The following is a 19,161-nucleotide window of genomic DNA, read 5'->3' as shown; positions in this document are numbered from 1 at the left end:
AAATAGACCTTCTGATCTTAGTACACAGCGGAGTCCCTAGGTGGTGCACTGCGCGTTAATCTTGGCATAGTTATAACTTAAATCACATCCCCAAGCAACTCCTGTTCCTGGTCCATCCCCTATTAAAAAGACAATAAAAATTAGTTAAGAAAGAAGCCAGTGTTGTATGTAAACCTGTTGAAGTGCTTAACCAAGAAACTTACCTACAGAAATTTGAATTTTGACAGTGCCATGAGCATCACCAGCCTCCTTGAGGTAATTACTTGCTGCTGACCTGGAACAGCGCCAAGTTTTGTAGCATTTAACAATTAACCAATATCTGTTTGTGTGAACACGTATGGATGCGTGTGCATTACCTGTCAAATGAAAGCGGTTGACCTCCCTCCATAAGTAAGATATCTCCAAGTTGCGGTGGTTTACCCTGCGGCGGATGTCAGCGGTTCAAGTCCGCTTATCTCCAACTTATGAACTTAGCCGATACAAGGCTATATGATAGCACCCAATTTTTCCGATTCGGCGGTTCGATCTATGATTTATCATTCATGGACGTTGATAAGATCCATCCATTTAGCAGCACCTTAGGATGGCATAGCCTTAAAATGCTATTCTGAGTGCATTTGGCAAGTCCTTACATTACCTGAAGATTATTAAGCAACATACGCCGCATATTCAAATTTTTTAAAAAATATGAGCAAATAAGTCAGCTTTCAGGTAAAAGTTAACATTCAAACATACATACTGCATCAAGGCACGTTTGTAATTCTGTTGCCTCGGGACTGTGCAGTGCAGATATCTTGTTTGATCCAGATAGACCACTAGCCAAAGCAATGATGGTATCATTGGTGCTTGTGTTCCCATCTACCTACAAAGTTTGACAAATAGCTAAATGTCTAAAACACCCCTCCATACGCTTATTTTACAATGTTAACACTCACAGTTTTCTGGTTAAAACTTCGGTTTAGAGCAATTTGTACCATCTTTCTCCAGACATCAAAATCTACAAGAGCATCAGTTGCTATAACCTGAAAAGTAACAGGCAGAAATGAGAAAAGAGCATTTCAGACTATTAGTTTTCAAGTTTAATAAACTGTTAATTACAACATGTTACATACACCAAGAAGTGTTACGCACTCTTGCTCACAAGATCGGTGGTTGTTATTGCTACAGAAGCAGAATCTGCTCTGCAAACGCATCGTTAAAATTTTCATCATCATCATTTTATTAATCGAAATTTTGAAAGAATATAATAATATTCAATATAGGATAAAACAAAAACATAATCTAACTGCATGAGTTATGAATTGGAACATTACGCTTCAACGGTTGATGAAAGGAAACTAACAAATTTAGGAAGTGAATTCAGAAGAGGCTCCTGCACATAACATGATAAATTAATCGCGTGCTTAAAAAGTTAACATTAAATTCTTATTATCATTATATACCTTCTTTATTCGTTTCTGTATCACACCAGTTGATTCTATCAAAATTCATCTGGACTCACTTGAAGTAACTGTAGAATTGTCAAATATCAGCATCATTTGTATCATGCAATCAGAAAATATAAAAAAGATTAAAAACCTATTAAATTTCAGTATTTTACATACCTTAGAAAGAGCATTTGAACAATCTACTACGTCTTGGGAACCTGCACCCCCTGGAAGTCATATAATAATATTTATCAAATCCAAAATCACCATAAAGGCTTCATAAATCATGAATTTAAAATCAAATATTCCAAGTAAAAGTTACCGTTGCTGCATTTGCTTGACCAACATTTATCAACACTGCACGAGCCTAAAACGTTATCAATATAAATGCTCAAAGAGTTTTGGTACTCAAAAATATAGTTAAAGAGAACGGAAAACCCGCTGTTTTTAGATTTTTCTAAAACTTTTTTGCAGTAAAGAACAGGTGTAGCTGCAACCACATTTTTAGTAAATTTCCCTAAAGAAAGTCAAACAATGGCATGCCTGTCAGAGGTCAATTACAGGTCAACATAAGTAGATTGCAGCTACAGCATCTACATCACAAACGAGCCAAACCGCTTGTGATCGGATCGATAAAAAGCTTGAATCGAGTCGAGCACCAGCCCCAAATAAATAAAGCTTGTTTAGTTATTGAGCCTTTGCGCCTTGTATGGGGAGATAATTTAGCTCGTCGAGCCTTGTGCATGTTTAAGTTTTAGCTATTTTATGATTGTTTATATTAATTTCACACTACACAGCCGAGCTCAAGACTAGTTTTGAGCTTGAGCCAAGCTTAGGCCCGTTTAAGTTTTTCTCAAAATATATATGTATAATTAAAAATGTATACTAATTAATTTATAAATAACAAATGTTACGAGACAGAGCTTGAAGAAACGACTCACGAGTCGAGCTCCCGTAAGTCAAAAGGAGCCAAGCTCGGGCTCAACTCGTTTAAAGCCCTACTTGTACTATATTTTACACAAATAAATCTTAACTACTCATTTGCATACCTTTGAACCTCGGATCTCTCTCCAAAAAACATATGTCTCAACCAAAATAATGAAATCGTCCATAAATAATCAATATCATTCAATACAAATATAATAACAGAACATAATTTTGAAGTTGATGAAGTTAATTTGTTACTTCAATTCCCATCCTCCGCTTCCTTCAATTTCAATTCGTTTAAAATAAAAGAGAAAACGCTCATTTAAACATTGTCCGTTTAAGTAACAAGAATCCGTTGTAGTCTAGTTGGTTAGGATACTCGGCTCTCACCCGAGAGACCCGGGTTCAAGTCCCGGCAACGGAATTTTTGGGCTCTAAATTTAACTTTTGCAAATTTTTTTATTTTTGTTTACTTTTGACTTTTTAGTTTTATTTTAATTCCAAGCTTTTTGATCGATTTCTTTTGGTTATAAAACTGAAGTATAATAATTATGTTGTTATTTGCTTGAAAATACTTATATCTAGTTCGAAATTGAGTTGTATACCTGCCGAGTTCAAGCTCGAAAATGCTTGAACGTGAGCTGAACTTGGCTCGTCTCGAGGTCATTCCCTAACGATCCTAATAGCATGTGTAATTTATTTATGTTGATTTAAAACTAATGAAATGCAAGAAATTCATGTTTAGATTTAAACAAATATCATGGATCGTAGATATTTTTGTTGTAGTCTCACTTGAAAGTCTTTGTTTTGTTTACAAATTAAAATATTTTAAAACGTGTTTGAAAATTGAAATTTTGGTGTCATGTTTTGAAATTTCCAGATATTTATTGAATGAGTTAGGTAAAGGCTAATTATACAAATACTTCATATGGTTTCTATAGTTATAATAGTTTGGGTCCAAGTTTAAAAGATTAAACTTTTGATTTATATGGTTTTAAAATTATAATCCGCAACAGCAACATAGATCAAAGGGCTTTTGCCTAATGGAATTGGTATCCTCTATCCTAAGGGATGACGGTTTGATCCCCACAAATCCACAATAGAGTATTGGATGGATTTAATAATTGTAGTTTAGGACTTTGGGAGCCGTTAAAAGCCAGCAATGAATAGAAAATAATAACTTCTACGACCATTTATACATTCAATGCCTAACTAAGTTTGACCATCAATAGAAAATAATGATTATCTTTTAATATACTAATCAACTTTAAATTATTTTGTTGACGCTAGAGGCGAGAGCGCTCCTCTTTAAACGTTTTTTTACACCAACTTGTTAGTAATAATTTGGTTTCTGGTAATTCTTAGCCAACCCAAAGCGTTCAACATTAAAACAAAGCTAAGCAAAAATAAAAAATTGGTTTGACTTCAATTTGATATCGTAATTTGTTTTACAACAGAGAATCAGAATAGTCGAATACATAAATAAAATGGATGGTTGTATAATTGTTACCTTGGATACTGGAGGTCTGGAGCTACCTAAAAGAGGTCAACTTGCAATACATATGAGACTTGATATCAGCTCCAGCCCATTAGCAATATATCAAGTCCAACTCCTAATTCTAGAATTACTACCACTCGGCAGGCTTTTGATCTAAACTACATACTAAACCGTTTGGTAACGTTTGAAATGACTAAAAATGTATAAAAATGATGATATAGCATAAAGTGAAAGCACAATAGATCAATAAACTCTTTGACGAGGGAAATTGGAATACTATTCAATAATACTCCATTTTATAGGGCGCATTTAAATATGGCATGTCGAGTAAAACAAAAATATAAATAGAAATTTTGATCGCGTAATTGAAAACTGGTTTTCTAGAAAACTATACAAGTACAAACTAATCAAATAAGCAATTCACACGTTTTTTACACATAAAAAGGAAAAAAAGTGAAGATTTTTAAAATTAATAGAAAACATTTGACTTTAATTTAGGTTAGAGATGATGTAATTCTGATCCGTCCACTGCTCATACGTTATTAAACCTAAATGTAACGTAAGTTTCATCCTTTTTAAGTTGGGTATTTTGTATGTTTCCTTGCTTTTGTCTTAGCTGGTTCAAGTTACTTTTTGATTAGCTTGTGTAATCATGAAACCACAAGGACAATCAATTACACATTTTCATGATTTAAGACAAACTATGAACAACCAGGTTTTTTCTCTTAATTATTTGTTAATCTATGATTTTTATTCAACACGGGACTTAAACGCTTATCACCTTGAAGAGAGACACATTTAAGTAAGGGTGAGCATACTCTGAGTAAGACCCGAATCAAACCCGATTATTTACCATAGAGTCTGTTCCCTGGTCCTAAGAATATTAAATGGGTATGGGTCCTGGTCAGGTCTCGCGAGTCTGACCCATTTTCTTCTTACATAAACCAGGTAAGACCCTCGAGTCGTGAACCGGTTCATATCGGGTTATTTACAACAGGGTTGTTCCTAGGTCCTAAAATATACCATTAAACGGGTCCGGGTTCGAGTCGAGACTTGCGGGTTTCACTCATTTGCTCCTTACATAAACCGAGTAAGACCCGTAAGGCTCGAAATGATTCATTTATTTTCAATAAGAATTATACCCGGGTCCCAAGAACACCAATAAACGAGTTCGGGTTGAATCTCTCAAGTCTAACCCGTTTGCACCCCCTACATTTACGCACAATGCTGATATCTCTATGTCAAAGACGCTTAGATTACGAAGAACATGGTTGACCTTCAAATTCTACCAAATCAAGTTCCTAATCATGATCATTAGTACTTTAAACTTTACAACCTTATCCCTTAATTATACTTCCCATGATTGACCAAATATGCGGTGTGTTGTCGCATTCTAAAGCTGTTGTGTTATTCACCTACAAACTTTCATCCTTCTCATCAAACTTAACCCTTTAATTAATCCCCATTCTTCATTCCACAAGTTGCAATCTTTGACACCCATAATAACCACATAATTTTCCCCTAAAAAAATCCAATCTTTTTATTCAAGAAACGGGTTTCAATCTTCAAATTGATCATGCAAATGGGTTCAATTCACGGGCTTTCTTTTTTTATGAATTGGGTTTCCATTAATAAACTCCCTAATCGCAAAACCCCCAAATTATACACCTTAGTTTCCATCAATTCCGTCAATACCCGTTCTAGGGTTTCAATTACGACCCGAAACCCTAACTCCAAATTCAAGATTCTTAAAGCTGTGGAATTGAACACGGTTGTAACCAGCGACGACGAGGATGAAATGAGTGAAGGGTTTTTCGAGGCAATTGAGGAATTAGAACGTATGACACGCGAACCATCCGATGTTCTTGAGGAAATGAATTCTAGGTTATCCGCTAGAGAGTTACAGCTTGTGTTGGTTTATTTTTCACAAGAGGGTAGAGACTCATGGTGTGCTTTGGAAGTGTTTGAGTGGTTGAAGAAAGAGAATAAAGTTGATGAGGAAACAATGGAGTTAATGGTGTCTTTAATGTGTGGTTGGATCAAGAAGTTGATTGAGGGGAAACATGAGGTTGATGATGTGGTTGGGCTTGTTGTGGATATGGAGTGTGTCGGGTTGAAGCCGAATTTTAGCATGATTGAAAAGGTGGTTTCTTTGTATTGGGAGTTGAGTGAGAAAGATGAGTGTGTTTTGTTTGTGAAAGAGGTTTTGAGGAGGGGGGTTGGGGGTGATGAGGGGGAGAAACGCGGCCGGAAAGAGGGGCCCACCGGGTATCTTGCGTGGAAGATGATGGTAAGTTTTTGTTTTCGTATTCTTGATCGGTTATATATATTTGAGTTCGGTTATTTCGTGTGTGTAATTGGTTAGGTAGGTAGGGTACTTGTAGTTTGATAGGATACCAAAATTAGATTTTGTGAAAGCGAGGAAAATGTGAACACGATATGACAAACAAACAAACAAACATAGTAAAATCTCACTAATAGCACAACTATTGGTAGGGTCTAGGGTGCTTAGCGTAATCGTACTTGTATAAATTCTTTTAAATAAGAAAAGACTAATGTCATGGAAAAGCAACACACTTATGCTTTTAAAAATGAGCTAATTTGTTAATTTGATCGCGAGATGACTATTGTCATGCTTACGTGACACTTTATATATGAGCCGGCTTATTATTAAATTACCTGGTTGGTTCATTTCAGAAAGAGTATAAAGCCCACTTTGTGATGAAATGACATGCCATGCCATGCCATGTCATTGCTTTTGTATCGGTTATACTGGTTGATTGTGTACTAATTTAGCAACCTAGCTCATTCCAAGAAAGTATAATTCCCAACTGTGAAAACGGACCACCAACAACTTAAGTGCATTGCTATTTAAAAGACATTTAAATAACATAATACCATATTTGACTAAGAAAACAACATAATAACGATACATGTTTATGAAAAAATAGAAGTTACCCTGTACCAAAAATTAATATTAATATGAATGAATAAATGTGAATTCAGTTGACATATTTATGTAGTTCAAATACATTAAGGTTAAAAAAACTCTTACATTGAAGAGTTCTATCTTTCTAATAAAGATAAGCAAACAGGTTTAGTAAATATGATTTAGGAGCTGTTTGGTAGCCTCGTAATGATTCTATTAAGAGGCTACATTTGAATTGTTCAGAGGTACAATGTGTTTGGTTCACTAAAAAAGCACCTTTTAATGGTTCATGGTGCCTCTTATAAGTCTTAATGGATAAGTTTTAGAAACATGTTGAATGATTTAGAGGCATGTAGAGGTGTCAATTTGTATTGTTTTTTTATGTTTTAAGGATAAAAAAGATGTAGCTTAAAAGGAGGCGGGCTGAACATGCTAAAAGTTGCCAAAATTGCATTTTTAACTCATTAAACCTCGTAAGTCAATTTATTAAAAAAACAGATTATTATTTAAATAACATGATTTTGTGAATTGTATTTGACACTAATTATTTATGAAGAGTTAGGCTAACCCAGTTGACCCGGCCCATTTCAAACTGTATAAAAAGCATTTTGACCCGAACCCATTTGGCATATTACCTAATCCGTGTAAGCTATCCATTTTTACCAAATCAGATTTTATATCAGCAACTTTGCATGTTTTTCTTTTTTTTAATAGCTAACTAATTGACTTATTGCTATCTTTGTAATCAGGAGGATGGTGGTTACAAAGACGCAATTAATCTCGTAATCGATATTAAAGAATCCAACTTGAAGCCTGAGGTTTATAGCTATCTAATCGCGATGACAGCTGTCGTCAAAGAATTAAACGAGTTCAGTAAAGCTTTACGCAAGTTAAAATCCTTCACGAAAACCGGTCTGGTTTCCACTCTAGACGAACATGACACGCACCTCATCCAAAATTACCAGTCTACCCTTATATCCGACGGGGTCCGTTTATCCAACTGGGTAATCGAAGAGGGCGGGCCGTCATTTCACGGGGTTGTTTACGATCGCCTTTTAGCCATGTACATATGCGCAGGCCGTGGGCCTGAGGCTGAAAAACAGTTATGGAAAATGAAGTTAATCGGAAAAGAACCCGATGCGAACCTTTATGACATCGTATTAGCGATTTGTGCTTCACAGAAGGAAACAAAATCTATTTCACGGTTGCTTACGCGAATCGAGGTCACAAGTTTATTAAACAAAAAGAAAACGTTAACATGGTTATTAAGAGGTTATATTAAAGGTTCTCATTATGAAGATGCAGCCGAAACAGTTACAAAGATGCTTGATTTAGGGTTGTATCCTGAGTTTCTTGATCGGGCTGCAGTTTTGCAGGGATTAAGGAGGCGAATTAATCAGTCGGGAAATTTGGATGTTTATTTTAATCTTTGCAAGCAGTTATCTGATGCAGGTTTGACCGGACCTTGTCTTATATACATGTATATAAAAAAATATAAGCTTTGGGTGATTAAAATGCTTTAAAGCTGTAGAATCGTCATAATTATGTATATGTGTAATGTGTATAGAGCTAATAATTCGAGTCGGTGGTTGTAAAGATGTTGATATTACATGTTGTTCAATGTGTATTTTGTTAAAATTTGGATTATGGATCTTGATATGGTAAAGTACATAATATTTAAATGCAGCACTTTGGGTTACTTGTGCTTTTCTGTAAAGTTTTTATCTTTTGCATCAAGAATCTATACAAGCTTTCAATAATCTTTTTTTGTTCCAAGTTTTTACCTTTTTGCAATTAGATTAGAAGAAGCCGTGTGTTGTGTTCATATCAATGGGCTTTCTTGTTCTTGTTCTTCTATTTTGAAGGGTCAACTGTACTCATAGTGCATAAAAAATCAGTTTTAGAACCAGAACCATGTTATAAACCGTACTTGACCCTGCATCTCATGTTTGGTTATTATATGAAGCGGTTTGGTTCCTAACCTACGCACCACTTATACGTCGGTCTCTCTGTTTTGGTTTTGTACCCCAAAACCGGTTATGACTAGGGATGCAAACGAACCGAAACAACATGAGCAAGGCCTTGTTTATGCTTGTTTGTTAAGGAAATAATGTGTTCATGAACACTTACTGAACGATATTTTATGTTCGTGTTCGTTCATTAAGGAAATGAATGTGCCCACGAACGGTCACGAACACAAATAAAATCGGTAGAGCCTAGAGATTGAGACTAATTTATTCATCAATGTGAATAATGAAAGTCTGTAAACGAATCGAACGAGCACGAATATTCAATCGAACAAATATTTATGTTCATGTTCATTTATTTAAAAAATGAACATATATGAATAAATGTAAATAAACACAAACAAACATGAACGAACATAAATGAAAACACTTAAGTGAACGCAAATTAACAAATATAAAATCTTTAAGTAGATGACTTATCCAGATAATATTTAATTATTTTCTATTAATACATAAATGAAGATAAATAAACACACGTAAACGAACATAAATAAACAAACATAAACAAACGTTCATGAACATAAATGAACGAACGGAACATGTGCTTATGTTCGTTCATTTAATTAAACGAACACAAATTTTTTGTTCATGTCCGTTCGTTTATAAAATAAACGAACATAAATGAACTTCCTGTCGAACGTTTCACGAACTGTTCAGTTTGTTTACAGGCCTAGTTATGACCATTTAAAAATTCTAGTTGTTGGGTAACGACTTTATGACTGTTTGAAGACTGTTTTTCACCATTTTCTTCATTTTTTTCACCCTTTGGCCACCATGTATTAGTATGAATAGGTATTGGTTGCGTTGGTTTACTGACAACACTCAGAAAATGCTGACTACTTGAAGAGTAATGTTTCGATATTAGTGATATAAGTAATAAACAACTAGTGAGGTACATGTTAGATGTTGAATCTCTAAATCAAATTTTTACTAATGTCATTAGAACATTAAAATAATGTTTTTGTTTATAATGCAAAGAAAACAAATAGTCAAATACTAATGTCGTTGTGATTATTAAACTCGACCACTAGACGGGTATTTAACTAGTTAAAACTGCCAATATGATCGCCTCAACTTCGAACACTTTTTGTCTTAAATTTCTAAAATAAGATTTTTTTGCAATTAAAAAAAATTTCTTTAGAAGATTTACGTAGATGGTTTTACATTTGTTTTTACATCTAAAATAAAATAGATTTTTCAATTTTTTGTTTGGGTTTCAGCTAAGGGAGTTGAGGCAAGCATTATAGGATAAATGGATAATCAGGTATGACATTTAAAGAAGTTCTATTGGTTTTAAATAATCTCAACTGTGGCCTATTGGTAAATATCAGTCTTAACTTTACACTTGCCTGCTGACCGTCCCAACTATTGATGTATTTGTTTTTAACGGGTCGCGACTAACGGGTGTTAACTCCGTTAGTGATTTGCTGACGTGGACCTTCTTCTCCGGCCGGAAACTTGCCGGAAACCTGCAACTCGCCTCCATTCTCCCTAATATCGTTACACCATCTTTCTCTATCTTTCCCCTCATTCGAAACCTAACCGACGTGCCGCTCTTGTTGTCTCCAGCGAAGTTCACCCTCGTCAATCGTGCACCATTCGAGGTAATTGACACATCATTCTACTCGTTTTTATCCTTTTAACAAAAGCCTTATGCTTATTTTGTAAATCGTGTAACATTGATTTCAAATTTTTGAAAATAAAATCGGGTTTGGTATATAGGGATTGGCAATGAAAGAAGATGAAATCTACTTCATTTTCTAATTTCCGATGTCTTTTGAAGAGGGAGGGAGACGGTGTGACGATATTAGGGAGAATGGAGGCAAGTTGCAGGTTTCCGGCAAGTTTCTGGCCGGAGAAGAAGGTGTACGTCAGCAATCACTAACAGAGTTAACATCCGTTAGTCGCGGCCGGTTAAAAACAAATACATCAATAGTTGGGACTGATATTTACCAATAAGCCATAGTTGGGATTATTTAAAACCAATAGAACTTTAAAGAATATCACTACTATTAAAGGAAATTCCTGGATCAGAAAATGGTATTGCAGATGCAATCATGTAATAGGTGATAATGGCCTTAAGCCCTTAATGCCCTGTAGTGGAGTAGCTAGGCATTGAAGGTTTTATTTTTTTTTCTTTTTTAGTACAACAGCTTGTTGATGGAGTCGATGTAATTATTTTGGTAGACTGTGAAAGAGTAGTGGTGTTTGTAGATTTACTCTATGCTCTATTCATTATATGAAAATTCAAACCAGTAAAATCTTTGTTTAATTGATGAATTAACATAACTGAATACCACATTGCAAATTTTCATCGCTTCCGCAGCATCAGGCGGTTTTTTTACTAGTAGGTAAATAATAAATGGGGTTTTGGGAACACATTTTTAGTAAGTAAATGTTAAATTTTGAGCTTATCGTGAGACACCAAGTGTAGCAGATGACTGGTTATTCTTATTATTATGAACAGCTTGTTACACAAATGCAGCAAGCACTCTAATCTCATCACCCAAATCCACGCCCACTTGATAACCTCAGGCCTCTTCAACACCCACCAAAATCTGGCCTGTACCCTCCTCAACAAATACGCCAAAAACCCAACCAAAGCTCACAAAATCTTCAACCAAATTCAAAACCCAGACATAATCTCATGGACTTGTCTAATGTCCATCTACTTACACCTCCAACACCCCTTCCAAACCCTCTCTTTATTCTCCCACATGATCTCCTCATCTGGGTTGCACCCAGATGCCCATTGCATCGTGGCCGCACTTTCCGCTTGCGGCTCTTTGAGGAATTTGGTGATTGGCAAGTCCGTTCACGCGATGGTGGTTCGATATCAGTTGGGTGCTGAAGCTCCTATTGTTTCAAACGCTTTGATTGATTTCTACGCCAGGACTCAACGGGTGGATTTGGGTAGGAGGGTGTTTGAGTCGATGGTTATCAAAGATGTTGCTTCTTGGACGAGTCTGGTTAATGGGTATGTTATTTGCGGGGACGTTGTGTCTGCACGCCAAGTGTTTGATGAAATGCCTGACAGAAATGTTGTGTCTTGGACTGTGATGATTGTGGGCTATGTTCGTGGGAAGACTGTTGTACACGGGTTGGAATTGTTTAGGGAGATGAGAATCGTAGGTGGGGATGGGGATCGTAATTGGCCTACTTCCGTCACCGTGGTTGCGGTTCTTTCTGGTTGTGCTGATATTGGTGCTCTTGATTTCGGTGGGTCTGTGCATGCGTATGCTAATAAGGTAGCTTATCTTGTTACTGATGTCTCGGTCAACAATGCGTTGATAGATATGTACTCTAAAGGCGGAAACCTTGAGTTTGCGAGAAAAGTGTTTAATAAAATGTCGGTAAAAGATGTTTTTTCATGGACGAGTATAATTTCGGGGTTGGCACTGCACGGTGAAGGCAGATCTGCAGTGGAAATATTTAATAATATGGTACGTACCAAATCATCTCCAAATGAAATTACATTTTTGTCAGTTCTATCGGCTTGTGCTCACGGAGGGCTAATTAAAGAAGGGCGGTTATTATTTGACAAGATGGTTCATAGTTATGGGTTTGAACCGACAATCAAACACTACGGGTGCATGGTGGATTTGTTTTGTCGGGCGGGACATCTAACCGATGCAATGGAGTTGATCAAGAACATGAATTTGGAACCGGATGCAGTTATTTGGAGGTCGGTTTTGAGTGCTTGTTTGGTAAAAAGAGACTTGCAATTAGCTGAAACAGCTGCAAAGAAAGTACTCGAGTTAGAACCGTGTGATGATGGCGTGTACATGCTTCTTTGGAACCTGTATCGGTTGGCAGATAAGTGGGAAGATGCGTTAAGGACGAGGAAGTTGATGAGGAATCATAATATTAAGAAACAACCCGGGTGTAGTTGGATTGAGATTAATGGTCTTGTTCATGAGTTTACTGCAGAGAGTGCAATGCATCAAGTTGACTTTGATATGCAGACTGTTTTAAAAGTTGCTAGTGGTCAATCAAGATTTGTTCATGATGTCTTTATACTTTAATTTATCAGATGCTAGATCATGTAAGTTTATTGTTTGATTTTGTCAACTATTAGTTTAAAAATTATACGATACGAATGGTCATATACTACGTATTGCAAATTTTGTTCTTACTTTTCATATATTACATGTATGGAAGTATGGAACCCACTGTTCACCGGTGGGTAACATGTTTGGAGTTTGAATTGGAAATGGAATTACTTTCTTCGGGTCGGAACGGATTACAGGTTTCGGGGCGGGTTTCGAGTCGGCACGGGTACGAATCGCAACGTTATTCAGGTTAGAATGGGTTTCGGGTCTGGCCAAAACCCGTTCCGACTTGAAACCGTGCCTAGACGGAACGAAACTCGTTCCGACCCGAAACCCTTCCTGAACCCATGCCGGGCGAAACCTGTCCTAACCCCAAGTCGTGCCGAGCCAAAACCCGAACCCGTGCAGAGCCGAAATCGGTTCTTACCTGGAAACCATTTCGACACAAACGAACTTCCCACCGAACGGTTCACGAACAGTTCGGTTCGTTTACAGGCCTAGTTGTGACAACTTAAAAATTCTAGTCGTTGAGTGACGGCTTTACTGTTTGAAGATTGTTTTATCTTCATTTTTTTCACCCTTTCGCCACCATATATTATATGAATAGGTATTGGTTGCGTTGGTTTAGTGACAACACTCAGAAAATGCTTGGAATGGCTTTTGAAAGTGCCCATTCTTCTTTTTGGTGTTGGATCTTCATTAAGTAACTTGACCATTGTTGATGCAAGAAATGTGGCAACGTTGTCAGGTTGAGTGTCTACCTCGACTAAAAATAACATTTAGAAAGTTTTTGTAAGGCGAAAAACGCTCCGACTCGGGGTCAAGCAACAATGTCAGATTATAGATGTATTTCAATTTTCCACATAATTGTGGTCTGAGAAACTAAAAAAAAGGATTTCAAACAAATGTTACATGAAATTTTTAGTAAACATACACAAAGATATACTTGACATGTTAAGTTTTTTCACTTTGCGGATTCCATTTGCTTAAGTTCGAAATGGACATATCTACCTGATGAATTTCGACTTACAACATGTTTGAAAGTGCTTTACGTAAAAAAGAAAACTTTCAAGCGTTTCATGACCTAATTGCAAATCGATTGTTTTAAGTACAAAATTTTATAATAGAGAGGTATAATGTGATACGTACCTAGGAGTTCCAGTGGGTCAAACCTACCCTAAAGAAAAGAAGGTTCCAACCCCAAGAAACTTGGCTGAGTGGGAGGTTTAGTTGCAGTTACTAGTAGTGGTAGCTTATTTATAGGTTACTAGGTTTATCAATTAATTAGGCTAGAATTTGAAATTATTATCGTACTACCTGTAATCGGAGATTCCTCATCTCGAATTGGGTTTTATTTTCAGAAATTATGCTTATCAAACAATTAACCGACGTGCTTGTGGTTTTCAATATTGCAACTACTTATTTATCAAGAGCTTGAATATAAAGACCCATCTTTTGCAGAAATGATGCCCCAAACCAGACCCGGTTCTGAACCCAATCAAACATTGTCGGATTGCCACATGAACAACAAAGAATTTACCAAACTCCGAACCAATTCCAAACCAAAACCGGTTTTCTAAAAAAAAATCCGACTTTATGCACCTCTAGCTGGGGTTCGCTATCGCAACCTTTTTCCAACTTTTGTGTGTGTGTGTGTGTGTTTTAATAGAAGACGCTCTAAGAATCTTGAAATGGACCATCTTGGGCTTTACTATGTAAGTTCTAGAGTATATGTGCAAGTTCATGCATTTTACCAAGAATCTTGATATGCGTTTTTCTTGTTTTTTATATTTTAAGCTTTATTTGTATTTATTTTTAATAAATTAATAGTTTAGGTTTAGGGGCCCAGTTTTTTTACTTGTCTCGAACTCCTGGATATTTGGGGTTCTCGGGGACGGATCTGACCATCAGTTCAGTTTTGTCAAAGTTAATGGCATCATCTTACCATGTGATCAAGAATTTGTAAGTGCTGCATTAACCTATGATATAAATCTCTTTTTCTGCTCCAAGTCAAAAGGTCAAAAGGGTAATTTCAAGTGGGACATTTGAGCTGGATATATATGTATAGTTGATTATATTTTGGAATCTTTTTCCATATCTTCAAAGTGTTGCTGACAATCCATGCATGTGATGACTCATTCTTTCCTTACTAGTTCCTTTTTCTTGCATATGTGCCTCAACTGTGATCATTGACTTATGTTTCTGTTGATGTTGGTTGTCCTCTCTTAAAATAATTAAAATAATCAAATAATGGAAGTTGATAAAGGCACATTATAAGAGTCAGCAAAGCTTTATCATCTTAAGTAACCAAATATATTTAATGTAAATAAACTAGTTTTTTACCCGGCGCGTTGCGTCTGGCAGGTCGGTAAATTCAAACGTTGGTAAAACACAAGCATTATCGGTCCTAAAGTGTTGAGCTGGTACGTTGCCGTGAATTCGCCCGGTTTCTGTTACGTGTGTTATTGTACAGAAACTAACACAAAAAAAGTTATAAAAATTGAAATGGACCAATTGGGTGGCGTCGGTTGGTAAAACTTGAGCGTTGGTACAACCCCAACCGTTGTTGGTCTCTAGCGGTGAGTCTATGCAAATTCGGTTGTTTTTTCATGTTCGTTACGAAATCGGACTAAAAAATAGAATTGGCATCCGGTTGGTTTCGTTACGGTACTAGAACTAAAACAAAATACGGTAAGCCTAAATTAGGTCAGTTTTTGTCACATTCGTTATGGTATGTAGGTATCGGAACTAAAATAAAAAACATAACAAAAATAATTAGAAATATAATTACTAAACTTTAAAACAAAAGACAATCCTAAAAAAAAAAAAAAAACAAAAAATATATGAAACACTTGGCCCAATGACATCCTTTCAAGTGGACTAATCACATTTCATCGTCACCAAAGTTTTCTTTTATATATATTTGTAATTCTTCACCCAATTTTTAAAAAATAATTCATAACATTGGATTTTTTATTACACTAACCGACTAGCTAGACGAGCAAAATTACAAAACAATATTGGGTTTTAGAGCCACTTCATCCACTTAACTTTGCATTTTCAACCACTATATCATAGCAAATATAAAAGTAAATAACGTCCTCCAGAAGTGTAATTCTGAACCACCGTACTGCCCACCAACCAACATAAAATAACAATCTCATCAACTCTTTTTTTTTTCAAGGGACGGATTGTTTCTTCAAGCCGATCAATAAGATCCATTTAATTGTAATACAGTTAGTTATATCTACTTCAATCTATTTATCTCTCATATTAAATCACTAAAACACCGCGTACAAGTGTATGCCTTGATTCTTTGTTGAAACGCTTCTATTATAATAGTGGTCATCAATGAAATGATTACAAAACATGAAACATTAGTAGCATAGTTAATGCATTTGAAGTTTGGGTCATGACATATGTATAGTGTTTCTTTCCATGCTAATAGGATCCCATGCCATTATTTATATTACAAAAATAAATGAAAAGTTGTAAACTTGCACTCATATATAAACAAATTAAGAAAAAACAAACGAACATGAGTATTTAGTATACCTAATCATGCATAATTTTTATATTTCTTAACATTATTGTTCAATAATTGACCGACACTGAAAGCTTGTTGCTTTGTTGGTTTTTAGCTTTTGTATTAATTTTTAATTACATATGATTGTTTCTTTTACATTTTGTGTATTGTAGAATAATGAAAACCCGACCAGTATCATATATAATCAATCAATTGTATTCATATTGTATATATGAATACATGAAGAAAAAATATTACAAGTTGATCAAACTTCGCTTTTATTAATCTATATAACAATTTCTCTAATAATATTAAGAACTGATAAATATTAATAACTATTCCCTCTAATTTACAGCCAAACAAATCGTAAAGAAACACTTTCTGTGGATGAAATTTGAGATGACCAACAATTGACTCAAATCACTTCTCATTTAATTGAAGAACACAATCAAATAGTTTTGCTATCCATGTCATCATCATTTTTCTTGGATTCTAATCTCTTCTTACTCTCCACTCATTTGGAGGAATAAAGTAGTAAACTCTTGCGTGTCATGTTTTTGAAACATGTGGCTCATAGTCGTATGATATCATTTATATTCTTGACATTTATGTTACTTACCCATGATTCTTCATCTCGTCTCCTTCATCCACTACTCAATGTCTCAATCTATGTTTATACTCTTTATTCATTTAATTCGTTTTTTTAAAGTAAAAGAAAATACTAAACCAATAGTATTGTGACACCTAACCCATTAATTGAGAATCATGCGTGAACAGGACCACTCTTATCACGCAAAGAATCGCGATGGTGGATGGGGGGGGGGGGACTTTCACGCAAAGCTTTGAAGCGACCCTCGTGATCTAAGAATTGAATCAATTCCCTCAAAAAGCTAAAACTCGTATATCGTTCGAAAAATCCTTATTTGAAATCAGTTAGTTTGTAAGCTTGTTCGTTGTTTGTTAAACTAAAGTCTAAACTTTAATAATCTATAAATTATAACCAAATTTTAGTTTATATATAAGTTATAACTAATTTTAATATATATACAAACTATAAATCCTGTAGTTTATAAAATTTACGCATATGTATGTTAGAATATTTCTTTTTTTACTTTTATATGTATTAATATGTGAAAAAATATATAATTAAAACTAAACAAATTAGCTCGAGCTTTTTACAAACTAAGCGTAAGCTTAACATGTCAGCTCGTTAAGATAAACAAACCGCTCAAAGTGGACTCTTTAAACTTTGAGCCCGCTATCAGCCGACTAAACTCACCTCGTTTGGAGGCTACAGCCCTACATAGGATTATTTTAAATTTTTTATTTATTAAATTATTGTTTTAAAAGATAATCTTTTAAAAAAAATTAAAAGGCAACACATTTATTATTAAATTTGCTGACTGTAAAAAGAATTTTTATTTGTTTACTACCAAAGTGAGGTATAACGTTCAAAACTTCAAATATTTGTAAATATAAAAGCATCCTCACCCATAAACCAATTCAAACATTCATCTCATGGTCACATCATATTCTAAACTTTTGCACCAAAAAACCCCACTTTTCCTCCACCTATAAACCAATCTAAACCCCATTAAAATATAATAAATATGTATATGTATGTATGTGTGTATATATATATATATATGATTTGTGTGTAGTGGTTGTGGTGGGGCCACTACAAACCCACCTCCCAAACGTTTGAGAATGCAAACAAAACCTAACACAAACGTTTGTCTCCACCCGTCTCATTTCGTTTGCCCCATACCATGTCATCAAAAACCTCCACACCCACTACCAGTGGAGATACTCTAAGGTTAGGTGGATTTTAGGTAAAAAAAAAAGTTGTTTTCAAAGAAAAATAATAACCACAATTAAGAGATCTTTTACTCCGAGGGAGGTTTAACATTGCGCTCTAGGGGAGCTCCCTTTTCTTTATCTGGTATCAAGGTGTGGGTGCCAACATAAAGAAAATAAATAATTGGTACCAACATGAAGAAAATAAACAATTGGTAGTCGGTCCCCGACATATTCGATAGAAGGCTCGCGGCTTTGAAAGCTAAGACCCTCTCAATGGGAGTCGTATTACGTTAAAAGTCTTCCAAATTATTATTTCTCTGTTTACCAAGTCCGGATGAAGATATTCAAACTTTGGAGACAAATAGAAGAAAGTTTCTTTTGGGAGAAAACGAAGCAAATAAAAAGATAACTTGGGTTACCTGGGATCATGTGATCACGATGAAAGAGGACGGGGGACTGGGTGTGTGCCAACTAAGGAACTCAAACTTAGCTCTCTTAGTAAGGTGGCGATGGTGGAGGTTCAAGGTGAAAGAAGAGAGTTTACGAAGAAGGGTTGTTGAGGCAATTCAACACATTGTTAGAACGTGGATGGCTCTTCCTTATACAAAAAGTGAAACAGTATTTGGAGAACAATTGCAAAAATTAACAATTTCCTTGCTTCTTCTCAAGTCTCCTTATCTAAAGAGATCAAAGGGGCGGCTAGTGAAGAAACACTAACCGAACCCCGGGCAGATTACTGGTAACCTGGGGGTTAGATAGATGTTTCCCACGAGGGGTTAGACCCTTGGAAGATGGTTCTTCTGATAACCTGCAAAACAGACACCGTGAGCTCGTCACTGAGAAGGGGGGGGGGGGTTCCTCCTTGTGACCACCCTCCGGCGTGAGAATCAGACTAGATTGCTCTTTAAATATAAAAGTATATTAAGAGATTGCTAGAGCAGATATCAGGTATAATATGATGATAATGTGGTAAGA

At 35.6% G+C, this 19,161-nt stretch overlaps 1 protein-coding gene, 1 long non-coding RNA gene, 1 other non-coding gene and 2 pseudogenes across 3 annotated transcripts; 3 read left to right on the top strand and 2 right to left on the bottom strand.

The window, feature by feature from the left end:
* Positions 1-83: 83 nt before the first annotated feature.
* On the bottom strand, positions 84-407 carry LOC143632644 (uncharacterized). Its single transcript, XR_013153545.1, has 3 exons — positions 357-407; positions 204-274; positions 84-119 (listed from the first exon to the last, which is right to left on the bottom strand). It is a non-coding gene; the product is annotated as an uncharacterized LOC143632644 (long non-coding RNA).
* A 221-nt stretch (positions 408-628) lies between these two features.
* On the bottom strand, positions 629-3,021 carry LOC143632671 (arginine biosynthesis bifunctional protein ArgJ, chloroplastic-like; annotated as a pseudogene).
* TRNAE-CUC (transfer RNA glutamic acid (anticodon CUC)) lies at positions 2,706-2,778 on the top strand. The gene has a single exon. It is a non-coding gene; the product is annotated as a tRNA-Glu (tRNA).
* A 2,356-nt stretch (positions 3,022-5,377) lies between the features above and the next one.
* On the top strand, positions 5,378-8,467 carry LOC143632663 (pentatricopeptide repeat-containing protein At2g30100, chloroplastic-like). The gene is made up of 2 exons (XM_077101128.1): positions 5,378-6,142; positions 7,531-8,467. The coding sequence occupies exons 1-2, from the start codon at positions 5,429-5,431 to the stop codon at positions 8,302-8,304; spliced, it is 1,488 nt and encodes a 495-aa protein (XP_076957243.1). The 5' UTR covers positions 5,378-5,428; the 3' UTR covers positions 8,305-8,467.
* A 2,800-nt stretch (positions 8,468-11,267) lies between these two features.
* Positions 11,268-12,833, top strand: LOC143632670 (pentatricopeptide repeat-containing protein At2g20540 pseudogene; annotated as a pseudogene).
* Positions 12,834-19,161: the final 6,328 nt, after the last annotated feature.

The sequence above is a fragment of the Bidens hawaiensis genome, unplaced genomic scaffold (genome assembly GCF_021521415.1).
Source record: "Bidens hawaiensis isolate Kalapana, Puna unplaced genomic scaffold, B.hawaiensis_p1.1 tig00006520_1, whole genome shotgun sequence".
Lineage (NCBI taxonomy): Eukaryota > Viridiplantae > Streptophyta > Magnoliopsida > Asterales > Asteraceae > Bidens > Bidens hawaiensis.
This window is presented reverse-complemented; position numbering and strand designations above follow the sequence as displayed.

Excerpts from the sequence above, each read along its gene's own strand:
- LOC143632663 (XM_077101128.1), top strand. The coding sequence starts at position 5,429 with ATGCAAATGGGTTCAATTCACGGGCTTTCTTTTTTTATGAATTGGGTT. Across the intron at positions 6,143-7,530 it reads ATCTTGCGTGGAAGATGATG|GAGGATGGTGGTTACAAAGA; the intron begins GTAAGTTTTTGT and ends CTTTGTAATCAG.